At 35.1% G+C, this 14032-nt stretch overlaps 1 protein-coding gene across 1 annotated transcript in view; it reads right to left on the reverse strand.

The window, feature by feature from the left end:
• LOC122073419 (ras-related protein RABC1) overlaps positions 1-11900 on the reverse strand; it is a 12499-nt gene extending 599 nt beyond the window's left edge. Inside the window, exons 1-6 of the mRNA XM_042638005.1 lie at positions 11690-11900; positions 11386-11552; positions 7314-7382; positions 4327-4392; positions 3086-3207; positions 2770-2898 (exon numbers count right to left, since the gene is read on the reverse strand). Of these exons, the coding sequence (XP_042493939.1) occupies positions 2770-2898; positions 3086-3207; positions 4327-4392; positions 7314-7382; positions 11386-11521 (522 nt within the window). The 5' untranslated portion in view covers positions 11522-11552; positions 11690-11900. The remainder of the gene's footprint in view (positions 1-2769; positions 2899-3085; positions 3208-4326; positions 4393-7313; positions 7383-11385; positions 11553-11689) is intronic.
• Positions 11901-14032: the final 2132 nt, after the last annotated feature.

The raw sequence follows: 14032 nt of genomic DNA on the forward strand, positions 1-14032 counted from the left end.
CCCCCCCCCCCCAATTGTATGTGGTCGTGATGGGCCACGGTGAATGGGAATCCGTGGGCTTAGGAAAACTCGGTCCATAAGAATATCTAACAAACTTAGTACAGATTATGGAATTACAGTATCATGAGCTGACAGCATGAAATGAGCAGGATGATGCCTAAGCTGCCAATCAAAATAACAGTTCTTGCCTCAGTTGTAAAACTTCTTTTTGGTTCCCTTACAGTTTGGTTACCAAATTGAGTTTTCCAACACTGAAATGATTTCTTGGTTAAAATTTTGGATATGTGCACATAAATAAATACAAACACACATAAGAATATATAGTGAAAAATGCTCAACCTACCACGAGCTGTTTCACCTTAAAAAAGCTAGTTAGATAAGAAAAAAAGTTTAATCATGATTAATTAATATTCAAACTCTGATTGTTTGTTGGCTTAAGCCTCCCCTCCCCTTTTTCCCTTGTATTTTCTTTTCTCTTTGGGTACAAATTTATTTATTCATCCGAAAAAAAAAAAAAGTATTCAATACCCCATACATTAGGTACATAACTATAGTTAGGGCATCAAATTAAGAAAAATCTAGAAGAGGAGAGCACCAGAGACAGCTACATCCAAGTAAAAGATTAAGATTGTTCTACTAATCTGCCTCTTAGATCTTAAGAAGTCAACAGGAAAAACCAGAGCTCAGGATCTCTCTGTCACATTGAGATTTAGGCTTTTGGCCAAGGGGAAATAAATCACTGAGATTTACAAATTCGGGCAGACATAATAAGATCTGAGATCATCACTGAGAGTTAGGAGGTGGTCATTGAAAACTGGTACTCAACCCATGGGCTCCTCGCCTTAATCTAACTCCATCCCTCTCATGAGTCCTCCAGGACCTCCACCAGCTAGTTCTGTCTCTCTCTCCCTCTCCCTCTCCCTCACATTTGGCCAAAAGAGAGTGAAACAAACAAATGAGAAAACGGCAGTGAGCTTTTGATGAGGACATCATTCCAAGATTAGGACTTACCAGTAGATGACCAGTAATATGTGTAGTTATTCTATTATTTTGTTGACTATTATTTGGGGCCAGACTATCTTATTTTGTTATTGTGTTTTGTAATTATTATTATTATGTTGTTATATGGGTAGTAGTTGTAGGAAATGACCGTTCAGAGGTTTAGTATGTAGTTATATTGGTAGTTAATTTAGGAAACAACTTTTTTAATTTAATTTAATTTTTTTTTAATTTTTAATTTTTAATTTTTAATTTTTAATTTTTATTGTTGTGTAATGTTAGTATGTTACAAGGCCCATTTTACTCATGATGGGCAAGTTCATGAAGAATTAATGAATGAAAACAGGAATTGCTCCCCTCTTGCAGTGAGTGTCTCTCTCCCTCTCAATTTCTGTTCTCTTTACTTCCTCTTCCTCTTCCTCTTCCTCTTCTACTTTTCTTTCCCCCTATTTATTCTCTGTTCTTTTTTTATTTCCCCCACATTTACTGCTTTTGTCTCTTCCTTAACTCTACCCTCTTATGCTACCACCTTCTTCCTCTCCCCTATTCCTTTTCTACAGTCCCAAGTTTCTCCACTTTTATCTTAAATTATAGCCTCAAACACAATGAGAATTCATCAATTAAAACAGAAAGGAGGCAGCGGGACAGCTAAAGGAAGATATGTTCTAAAATTCCCAAACCTGTCATGCATCAATTTTTAATTGGAGAAGTCACTGGGTTTACTGATTCATTGTGGGACGAAGCAAAACATTTCAGTTTTTTGGCCAAAATAAAACAAAGTCAATAACTAAGGTCTTTATATTTGAACAATAAGATGAAAATCCCTCATCAAAAGGCCTCAATTAGTGGTACAATTAATTATAAAAGCAGAGAAATAGTACTCTGCAATTCTCAGAAGTGATAAGAAATATAGCAGAGGTCGATGGATTATGTATTTTCTAAATTAGATGAAGTAATTTTAAATAGACAAAAAAAAATCTAATATGAATAAAGATTCAAGACTCTGAACAGAAAAACCAAATTCAAAGAAGGTCGATAGGATTAGCTGTCTGCATAAACATCTTCTATAATAGTAAATTACAATGGAAAAGGTAAAAAGGAAAAGGAAGAGTGAATTTGTAGAAACAGTTTCTTTTTTTAACTACCAGTAGAAAGAATGAATTAGAGGAAGAATGAAAATAAAGCATACATGTGGAGATGTATTGAAACTGACAGACGAATTCTTCTTTCTTCCCATAGTGAATATTCATCTAAAGAATCTAAGGATGAGTTCCCCAAACCTCTGGTGTTCTCCTCATTCAAATTTTGGGTGGAAATAAAAGCCATAGAGTTCTCATAACATAGCCACATAGGAAGGGCTGTGTTCCCAAAAGTAAAAAATGCCTGAAATATAATCCAGTAGAACAACTTTCTGACAACACAGTAGCAGAATAAAACAAATTCTGGACTCTCGGCATAAGAGCAAGAGGCCCAGGTCATTATCAGGTATTACTGATAAGGGAATTTAAATAATAAAATTTATAAACATAACATTAAAAATAAACTGGAAAGAATAACACTGACAGAATACATTTAGTTTCATTAAATAAGTAAATAAACTATTAGACACTGAGAATAGTAATGAACTAATGATCTTGGAGTTTGCACCATTGAGTATGCCAATCAATGCAGTCACCACTGAAGCAAAAATGCATTCGTTATTCAGCAAATGCACATTCTAGAACTCATACATTTGCACAATCAAGGAACATGAAGAAGAAATGTCCATACCTTTAAGACAAGCTCCTCAAAACACTGCTCTACATTAACTCGAGTTTTAGCACTACATTCAAGAAAGAGGCAGCCATACTCCCTAGCAAAGTCAATTCCCTCTTTCTTAGTGACAACCCTTTCACTTTCCTGCAGAGAAAGGGGAAAGACAGAAAATAAATGATCTGAACTTCTAGGATAAAGGACATTGCTCAATAAGAAAAAGAATACAAGATATAAGTTAAAGAAGAACACTTCCAATTATTTTCCAATTCTGGTCAATCTGTCAAATCCAAGGCATAATGATAGTTTTTAACCAGAAAATCCCAGTAAGTACCTTATCCACTTTGTTTCCAACCAGCATTTTGATGCAATCTTGGTTTGTTGAGTAGAGGTCGATTTCCTTGGCCCATATATCAGAGAGGTTTGTGAATGTATCTCGCCGTGTGACGTCATAAACTGCCAAGTTCCTCCCACAAGGGGGAAAAATTACAAATAATTTTCACAATATTTTTTAATTAATTTGCATCAGCACAAAACAAAGTAGATGTAAAAAATTATGTTTCATAGATGAGAAGTAAGCTAGGCAGGAAAACACAGGAAAAGCTACTTCTATAAGCCAACTAAAAATTTTGATGCCATTATCATATATGATGTATCAACCTCACCAACTATAGGTGAGCAATAAGATTGAATAAATTCTTCTTATTCAGCTCAATCATTAGGTTCATACTCAACAGCGCTGACATCATCCTTCAGTTACTCACCGGAACGAAGTTAGAATTTTTTCGAATAAGCATAGTTTCTGACATGGGAGGAGTTCCAGAAGTAAAATAGCTTGGGAAAGAAACATAGAACAGGATTGACCTTCACTTGTTGCCCCTATACAACCTTCCTTCCAATGACATGGTTATATACGTAAAATTAGACTTAAATAATGAATTTCAATTACAGTGAAAGCCCAATGTCATCATAGTTGTTGAAAACATTATCATGCAGTTGTGAGTAAATAAAATTCCAAAATGTTTCAACATGTGCAAAACCATCAGACATCATGATTGACATTTGATTCATCCAGTGAGATGAATTTGAACAATTTTTGCAGACATATCGTATCGATGACAACCACTCCGAATTCTCATGTAATTCAATTGTTGTTAACACAGTTACAATCCAACTTGGAAAGCTGAGTGCTACCAAGGAATTGATATGTTTAAATACATTGTATATTATTCATAGTCCCAAAAAGAGTAACCCAAGGAGGACCACTCTAGTTATGGTATCTGCATATACCTTAACACTCCAAACATGGATAGCCATAACTTCAGCACAAAGTATAATATCAAACCATTGGCGTCAGACAAAATAATTTCTGAGTTTACAGAACATCCAGAAAACTGAGCAACTTTACCTCACCCCCAAGATTTCAGTGAGGCTACATATCTTTTATCTATAGTGAGACTGCAATTCAAGTGAATCCACATTTTCAACAACACAAATAAAATGAAAATATAATTATAGAAGTCAACACCATGCCCCAAAATACAATGAATAATACAGTGACTGGGGATGAAATACCCATAATGATCCCTTGTGCTCCTCTGTAGTATGAGCTTGTTAATGTTCTAAACCTCTCCTGCCCAGCTGCATGATGAAAATAAGAAACAATGAAAAACTTCATTATAAATTTTTTTGGGAGGACCAAATGAACCTCATATGCTTATAAAGGAAGATGAGAAATGTTAAAATCAAAGCACACCATAGAAATCATATTAAAAAGAAGCACAAACAAGATAGCAATACCTTATTCTAACAATTCTAGCAGAATCTTAGGGTAGATCAGTCAGTTGTGTACATTGAGCAAATAGATACATAATGGCCTTCGATAAAAATATGTTACATCCCTACCTTGTGACTGACTCTCATCTATCACCAGAAAAAAATGGTGATTGATTATCAATTAAGTATACTAATTGATATGGATAAAACACGAATTGGGCTTAGTTTAGTAGAAATAAGCCTTGGGTGGTCCAATGGGTATTCATTGTAATGGGCCACTTTAATGAGCCTATAATATAGCTAAGAAGTATGAATATGGGATTTACTTCATTAGTTTAGTTAGAGTCCTTATTTGGATCAGTTCCCTAGTCTGTTTTTATGTTACCTTAAAAGCTCGAGATTGGTTCAAGCCCTTCTTCTTTTGAGTTTGATCTAAGTTTTTTTAGTATCTAATATAAGTTTGTAAGGGGGCTACAGCCCTACCCACGAATTTGATGAAAAAATTATGGCTTTTGCTTCCATTGTTATGTGAGATTCATAATAATTTTCTGTGGATGTGGTGAGACTCTTGGTGAGATGCTAAGGAAGTAAGGCCTGGTGGGATTCCCAGCTAGGGCATTTTGAGTATCAGGAAAAATTCCTCATTCAAATATTCTTTTCTCTTCTTTTATTGTTTATTTAATCAGGAAAAAATAAAACATTAAGTATCTGAGCATCCCTTGTTTCAGTTTTCGGGTTTCTGTTCTATACTTGCACATACCCTACTAACTGGAATTTCAATTTCTCCATTGTTTACATATGAGATTTCAGATTCGGCAATCGGATACATTTTAAAAATATTCATGATTTCAAAATTTAATCTTGTTACTGTTTTCTTAAGTCCTAATTCATGTTGGATTCCTAGTTCTATTCTGTTTTAAGATCAGATTTGACTTTTCACGTCAGATTAGTATCTTTACATTATTGCCAAAATCTGTTGGTGTTCTGAAGCACTTTTGATAAGTGATTTCAGTCCATTAAGATCTGTCATCAGTAGTCAATTTCGAAATTGAGTTTATAATTACAAATAGGATATTGTTTTAGTTTCAGATCAGCCATCAGATGTGTACCTGATTTTACACAGTTGTTCACCTATCTAATTCTGACCAATCAGAATATTGGCCCTATCAGAGCATTTTATTGTTACATACTGAACTTCTCCTAGATCTGATATTTTCTCTTCACTATGATTCTGATTTTCAACTGAGTTTCTGAACCTAATCTCTTAGGCTTCTAGATAACCCATCACAATTCCAGCTTAAAGGGGATCAAGAAAGCTGTCTTAATATCTGTAGTTCTTGTATCTGGTGAAGCCCTTTGATTTTCTTCTTACAGTTTTTGCTTGGTGGATTAAGAATATACTAGAAGCAGTGTACTAAGGCATGAGCTCATGCAGATGGAAGCACTGCTTGATTTGGGAATTGCATCCCTCATTGGGTTCGGTTGCCATGTGACCAAATTTAGTAAAAACCTGGTGCAACCTGAACAACTTATCTCAAATGCCCCAAAAAGCACACCCTTGAAAAAAAAATGGGGTAAGAAAGGAAAAAAAAAAAAAAAAAAAAAAAAAAAAAAAAAAAAAAAAAAAAAAAATGAAAGAGAAAGAGAGAAATAATTACCTTTCGCTGCTTGCAATTTTTAGCTAACTTCACGGCAATGTGGATCGTTTTTCATTTCAAGTTTGTTGAACAGAGTGTTACCATGTTTAGAAACTGGAGCATCTTCCACATTAAGTGTGTCTATATATATATATATATTCAAATAGAAGATAAAGGGGATTTTTATTAAGAGAAGAAATAGAATATGATATAGCAACAACAGACCAGGGTTCTAAACAAACTTAAGGGAGGCCCAGGGCAGGAAAAGATAAATTAAAAAGGAAGGTTATGTAATGGATTGTAAATCCACAAATAAACCATGTTAATCGCTTCCTTGGCTAGCTGGTCGGTGAATGGACTGTACACCCACAAATAAACTATCCTTTTTTTCGTTCTTGTTTAGCAGATGGTGAATTTTAATTTTCTGATCATACACCAAATATCTCTTATCTTAGATGGAAATTTTGTATTAAGTACTTACAGAAGTACTGAGGTGAAGGAAAGGATGATATAAGAATCCCCAAATTACTTCTATTTCTAGAATATCTTTCCTGCAATATTGGCGTATCACACGATTCCAATATACAGAGGTGCGATAATGTTAAAGTTACATTTAGAACCCTCCTAAAAAAGTAATGAAATTGAGAGGGGTCCTATAAGTGGTAAATTGAGGGAAAGTCATGTAAGATAGTTCAGGCATATAGAATGAAGACCGTCAAATGCACCAGATTAGAGGAAAGAACAAGGGGGTACAACAAGAAGGGCCTCAAAAGAATTAGTGAACACATGGATGGCATTGTGTCAATGACAAACACAACTTTAAATAGAATTGAACAGCGAAAGAGGATTATGTAGCGAACCCCATTTATTTCGGATAAGGTCCAATTGAGTTGAGTTGAGCTGAGTTGAATTTAAAGCAGAGAGGAAAAAAAAACAGAGAAATTTGCCTTTTGTCAAGTTCATCCAAATTCCAAATCATACAGCTGGGCACTCAAAGATGAGTCTTCATTGTTCAAAGCCAAGACAAACACATTTACTTTATTTTGAGCATCTAACTTGTTTCATAGAAAAAGCATGTCAAGTCAGTTTAGAAGATAACATGCTACCATTAAGAATTTTTAAATGAAATTATTAGTGCAGGTGTTTTACCTGTGTCCCAGATAGCAAGCTTCAACTTTTTACCCCCAAGAGTAACTAGTTTTACCTTGAAATCAACACCTATGGAGAATATGAAACAGAAGGAAATGTAATTATGACCTCAAAGAAACAATAAAAAGGTAGTAAAATAAACGGAAGAAAAAAATAACCATCTCCTAAATATATTGCCTCTCTAGTAGTTAATAAATCAAATTGTGTCTAACATTTCATAAGCTTTGGAGCTGTCCATGCACTGCAGCACACTTTTTTTCCATAACTAAATCCACAGGTTGACATTCTTGTTTTCTCTTTTTCTTTACCCTTCTATTTTCTTTTTTTTGGTTGGGGGGTGGGGGGCAATGAGGAGTGCCATCTGTGTTCCTCAGGGTGTAAACAATGAAACCATCAAAGCTTAGAAGTTTTTTTAGGTGAATGACCCATTTTAAGTACTTGAAATTTCTCTAACATAAAATAGTAGAGGCCTAGAGGGTCCATCACCAAAATGGGTGGGGGAGGGGGTGGTGTTCATAGAAATAACTGTCTTCATAATATATAACAAGCTGCACATTATATAAAAGACTTGGTTAATTGAATATGAAAAAGCATAAGCCCCAACACCTTAGAAGAAAAAATAGAAAATTAAGAACCGAAAGTATATATCAGCAAGGCACATCTCAACAATTCGCCCACCATCAGCCAAGAATATAATAATTCTACTCACTTCTTGGCTTCTTGCATCGCAGATTACATCAAAGAAAAAAATAATTGGAAAAGACCCATATGGATTAAAAATAAAAAGGTAGAGACCTCAACCGTAGAACTGATTGAGTGGAAAACCAAAAGCAACTCTAAGCCAATTCTCTAAGAACACTAATTGCAGCTCCAAAGCACCAGAAAACCCAAAGGATACACTAAACAGAATGATGAAAAGTGACATCATGTTGATCACTGTATGAATGAGGCCAAGCCAAGCTACAGTCAGCTGCAACCATCATTGAGGGTGTCAAGTGAAGCGAGAACCCAAAGTGTGGCACCATAAGCAATGGAGTTCACAGCTCTAATGTTCCATCAGCACAACTATTAGTGTTTATAAAAGTGAAAACAAGGCTCGTCCTTAGAAAGGATCACAACCCCCCCACCCCAAAAACAGTGGCCTCCTAGAGAATGACTCCTTCAGAGTTTCTGAGAAGTAAATCCACATGCACATGGAATACAACTCTGGTCTACCTCACCTACATAAGTGCACCCAACATATTGCATGTGTCGTGCATGCGCAAGCAGGCACATAAATTGCAAACTGCTCTCAGAAATATAAAATAGTATTCTGCTTTTTATGAACATTTGTTACACCAGTCAGATCAATCATCTAGGTCAACTGCAAAGAGACGTGACACTCAAGTTTTCTAGAGAAGAAAACCAAACCCTTCTCATTGCTCAGCTTACCATCAGGAAAGAAATCATATGTCGCTGATTCTAGTAACCAAAACTGCATCATTGTTTCTGGGTACTACTTTATTGAACCAATTCACTTTATTTTTATTTATTAATTATTTATGTTCATGAATCCAGTATCTTCCATATTCCTTTTTATTTTTTTTTTGATGGGTCAGTATCATTTCATATAATTGGTCATATAGCGCAGTACAACTGTGACCTCCAATTAGGTTAAGTATATATTCATATAGGTTGGGTTTACTAGGTTATGGGCCGTATTATTGGCATGGTTCTTTGGCCTGAAATCAGTGATGTCCTCAACCCGTGAAGGTTTAGTTAAATCGCTGCCTAAGTACCTTAGGAGTTTGAAAATAGAAGTTCAAAATTGCCTTAGTAGTTTCTAATTAGAAAGTTTAGGTTAGGGAAGGAGAGGGATACATTTTCTAACCATGGGCTATACAATGCTTTTCGTTGGTTTTTTTTCTTCAGAAAATGGATCTGATTATGGTCATGGTTTAGAGAAAACAGAATTCTCTTCCAACAGTCGAATGGCCAACCATTGCTACACTCATGGTGAAAGATCTCATCTTTATGAATTTCAACTTAAAGTTCAGTTTCATTCTGGGTGTCAAATTAAACTCTGGTTTTCTTCTTCAGAGAGAAGCTTCTGACTTAGAGGGCTGATCCAATTGTGGTGCTATTTCAATCAGTAAGAATAATGGTGGTGCTTCTCTAAATTCTGTTTTTCAAATGTGGTATAGTATCTTCTGATTGAACTGCAGACATTGCAATGACTTCTTAACTTAGATTTGATTTATCTTTTGTGGCAGATTCGACGAAACAGTTTAGTTCCACCCCCTGTTGTTGAGCACAAAATTAAATTGAAATTGATATTTTAAATTGTTTCCAATCTAGGTGGGTACCTTGTGCTTGAAATTCAAGTACATGAATACAAGGAAATCTGGCCTTTGCATTTGACTTTTGGGATTTGCCTACCCTAGCAATGATTGTAATCATAGTTGTCACGGAGTCAAATCAATCCAAAGCGGTGTAGGGGTGGCTAGTCGATTTGGCGATGAATCGCCCGTTATGGCGTTGCCATGGCGGTCAAATCGCCCATGTGTCATTTTTTATTTTTCCTATTTTCTAAAGTTATTTAGTATGCTATTTTTAATTTTCCCTATTTTCTAAAGTTATTTAGCATGCTACAAGCCTACAATATATACCCTGTAACATATAAAACCAACATTAAGCAACATCAAATCATCAAAAATCAACATAGCCATATCAAAATCAATCTGCATTTTACAAAAAATCGACCGCCTAGTGAATCAGGCGTGACCTGGCGTCCATGGCGGTGCCATAGCGATGCCTATCAGCCAATGGCGACTGCTATTTGTGAGTCAGCACTGCCATGAATTTCTTTTTCCGCCAGGACGCCAAATCGCTGACTTGGCGATGCCATGACAACTATGATTGTAATGGTACTATTGTGTCGATTAAATCAGATTTAACTGGGACTGGAGACCGTCATAGATTTCTGTCACTGGGGGACCTGTACAGTACCACTGTGAAATTTTAATAACTTTATGGGGGAGGGTTTCCCATGCCGACAGCGTGGGGGGAATTTCCTACCTACACCAATCATGGTGCAGGAAATACTTGTGTTCAATAGGGAATCCACATGATCAAGGAGGAGAGAGAGGGTGTTAGTGCAGGACCCACATGGTCAGGATGTGACAGGGCGCGGGTAAGCATCCACACACCATCGGTATGGGGATCTTTTTCCCTAATTTTTTTTATTGATCTTTTGGAGCTATCATTAATTCAGTTTAAGAGAACAAGGGTTAAGAGATATCATTAATTGAATTCAGAATAAGAAAGGCTAACGTTTCTTAACCCTAAAGTTACATTGAATTTGGTTGCTCTTAAGTTGCCTATGACATAAGTGCCTCTGGTTTCCTAATAATCACTGTTTTCTCCAGTTTCATATGGATGTTAAGTAAAATATGCATAATACGGGCCATTAATCTGTGTATAGAATGAGCAACCTTCAATGGGAGAAAATTTACTCCAAATATTAGCCGACACCCCTCATACACCCAAAATGTGGACATCTATCCTTCGTCTTCCAATTCATAACTGTACCCATTTTTTCCTACCAACTTATTTGTTCATCCTAGAAAGGAACTTCACCAACTCTCTTAATCCAAATAAACAACTAACAAGTCGTCATAAGATAAACTTCCTAAAGAAGTAAATATCGTTATCTTGTGAAGATCCTATGTCCAAACATATAGATGGAACACTGCAGCAAAGATGTCCAGATAACGAGTCAGTCCAGAAAACTATAGCCTCATATCCACAAACCATTGATGATAAACTCTGTTTAAAGAAAAAAATAACCAACAATCTCAGTCATTCACACGGGTCTGACAAGTTAGAGCCGAAATCTGTACATAGGAATTTCTTCAATTGGTTCCAATTCCACCAAAAATAAGTTAGCATCAGCAATGCAACACGTTCTCATTAACGTAATAATTTGATTCTGCATTCTACTTCTTCTCACCTTTCCTAAATCCTAAAATAAATATGTACATATAGAAGATTGCCATAACTGGAGAGTAAGAAGCTACTTGGTGAAACTTACCGATTGTAGGAGAAAGATCTTCGAAAGTATCGGACGTGAAACTCAAAAGGAGACTACTCTTTCCAACTCCAGAGTCTCCAATCAATAGCAATTTGAACAAATAATCAAATTCCGGTTGACTTGATGACAAATCCATCACAATTCACCTTACTTACACCGCCAAATTCCTACAAAAGAGAATGATAAATCATAGAAAATAACAACCCTAGATCAAAACCCCCCATTTCCCACACCCCCAAATATCTAGAAGACACCCCAATAAATAAATAAAAATAAAATAAATGAAGGCAGCAATTTGAATTACCTTTTTAATATGGAGAATTCAATGAGATACTGGAGAACCCAGATCTAATGCAACGTATAAAAGTGAGGGAGAGAGGCATAGAATGAAGAAGTGAAGAGGCAGAAGCAGGGGAAGGAGACTAGAGAGGTTAAATGTTGCAGAGAAACAAAGAAAAGCTTAGACCCTTAAACAAAGGAGACCTGTAATGTAAGAGCATCAGAGAAGAATCTGGGCCTTCCACCAATTGTTTATTGTTTTTGTTATTTGATACGTCAGGGTTTACCATATTAAACTGTTATTTCTTTCCTGCAGCCAATCGTATCCTGAAAAATGGCTTTTAATACTTCAGATACATCTTACATCCTCACCGTCTGATGCAAAGTGCTACATAATAGTGAATCACTTTCTCTTAGGGTGGGGGCCATGGGGCCAATAACTTTTTACACTTTACCTTACATAACAAAACCAGGAAATAAAGAGAAAATTACATAATTATCCATTTTTGAATTTTTCTTTATAAAATTATTCATTAAAAATTTTAATTGGCAGAAATATTTAAAATTAAGTTTTCCTTTACAAAAGTATTCATATTAAGTTTATGTTAAAAAAAATATCCAAAATTAAGTTTGAGTTTACAAAACTATCCACTCAAAGTTTCAATTATAAAAAAATACCAAAGGTGATAGCTTCTAACTCAACCCTTTTATCCAAAAAAGAAATAACTAAATAAAATAAAAAAGCAAATTTATATAACTTATAATTTAAAATGATGACAAACCCCTCAAAGGCTTCTCTCTTCTTTGAATGAATTTTGTTTACTAAGAAAGAAAGAAAAAAAAGAAAAAAAAAAATCTCTCACACGCCAATTCATTGTGAAGGATGAAAGTTTGTTACCAAAAAAGAATATAATGTTAGATATATTTGGGTATAATTGGATTTGTTGATCATGCAGGAAAATACCATACATATAGCTTTATCAAATTAAGAATTTCTAACGCCAAAATCGCCTTGGTAAATAGTATTTGTCATTTACATATAGTTGGAAAAGTTTGAATGCAGTTTAGAGCGTAATTACATATTTATCTTTTAATTAATTAGAAAAAATTGTTAGCAACTAAATTACCAAACACAAATGATGAGACAAATCTAAACGCTGATATAGCCTACATTGCCACATCAACAACAACTACGATTTGCAATTGTGAGTGAGACTTGTGTAATCACCACATAACCACCTTGATAGGAGGTCATTACGAGAGGAAGGCATAAGTTTGGGTTTAGTAAATGCGAGCAAAAAAAAAAAAAAAAAAGAGAAAAAAAGGACATGGAAGAGGGGAGATACTTCTTCAAAGAATTCTATCCTTATTCCGGATTCAACCAGATTTTATTTGAACTTATATTCCTTGGAGGGGAGGCTATTCACCTACACCGGTATATGCAAAAAATGGAAGAGGAGAGATACTTCTTCAAAGAATTTATATCCTTATATTTGGATTCAAACAAATTGTCTTTGAACTTATATTACCTGGCTCACGGTTCTTCTATTTAATTTTCACCCAGATAATAATTTAGTCTAGCATCTAATACTTCTTCTTTTATGCTTTCCACAAGATGTGTGCATTTTCATAGATTGAATAAACATTGTATAAATCATAGAAGGACATTCAAAATCTTATTATTGCATTTATAGTCAGTTTCAATGTAGGCCTCTCTCTTAGCATTGAGAGTAAGATCACCATTTTCAACAAGCTTAGCTTCAACCAAAGAAAAAGAAAGCCCTGGCCAAAGCAAACAAATATCTTTATTTCCATTGTTTGAAATTTTCTCTGTTGAATTGCTCAATCTTATGGAAGTCTAAAACAATTCTCAACTTTTCCATGGTGGGGGCAAGAGAGGTAGAAGTAAGAGTAGTAGATGCCATAGGGTTGCAACTATGTCTACCAATTGAATGAAAGTATATAAATTTTGTCAAATTAGGATTTTACACACATGAACTTATTCGTACTTTACAACACTTCAAATTGGTTGTGTCATTCCGAATGGTGACTTGGTGGTTGGTACAACTGGTTTTACTTGTCAAGTAATCCCCAAGATAAAACAAACCCAATGTGAGGTTATCTAGTAATGATTCACTCACTCACTAGGCTACCCAAGGATACTAAGAATTATACTCATACTTGAGAAAACTAGAGAAGAGAAAACAAGAGTGAAGAATTCTTGAATTCGTTGTTGATTGAATAATAATAAATGACCTACCGACCCTCTATTTATAGGGTTTAAGTGCCCCTTCAATGTGACTCTACAAGAGGGTGAGTCCATAATTTTGTTGGGCTTAGACACAAGCCTATTTATACGTAACACATT

Source organism: Macadamia integrifolia, chromosome 3 (assembly GCF_013358625.1).
Source record: "Macadamia integrifolia cultivar HAES 741 chromosome 3, SCU_Mint_v3, whole genome shotgun sequence".
Classification (NCBI taxonomy): domain Eukaryota; kingdom Viridiplantae; phylum Streptophyta; class Magnoliopsida; order Proteales; family Proteaceae; genus Macadamia; species Macadamia integrifolia.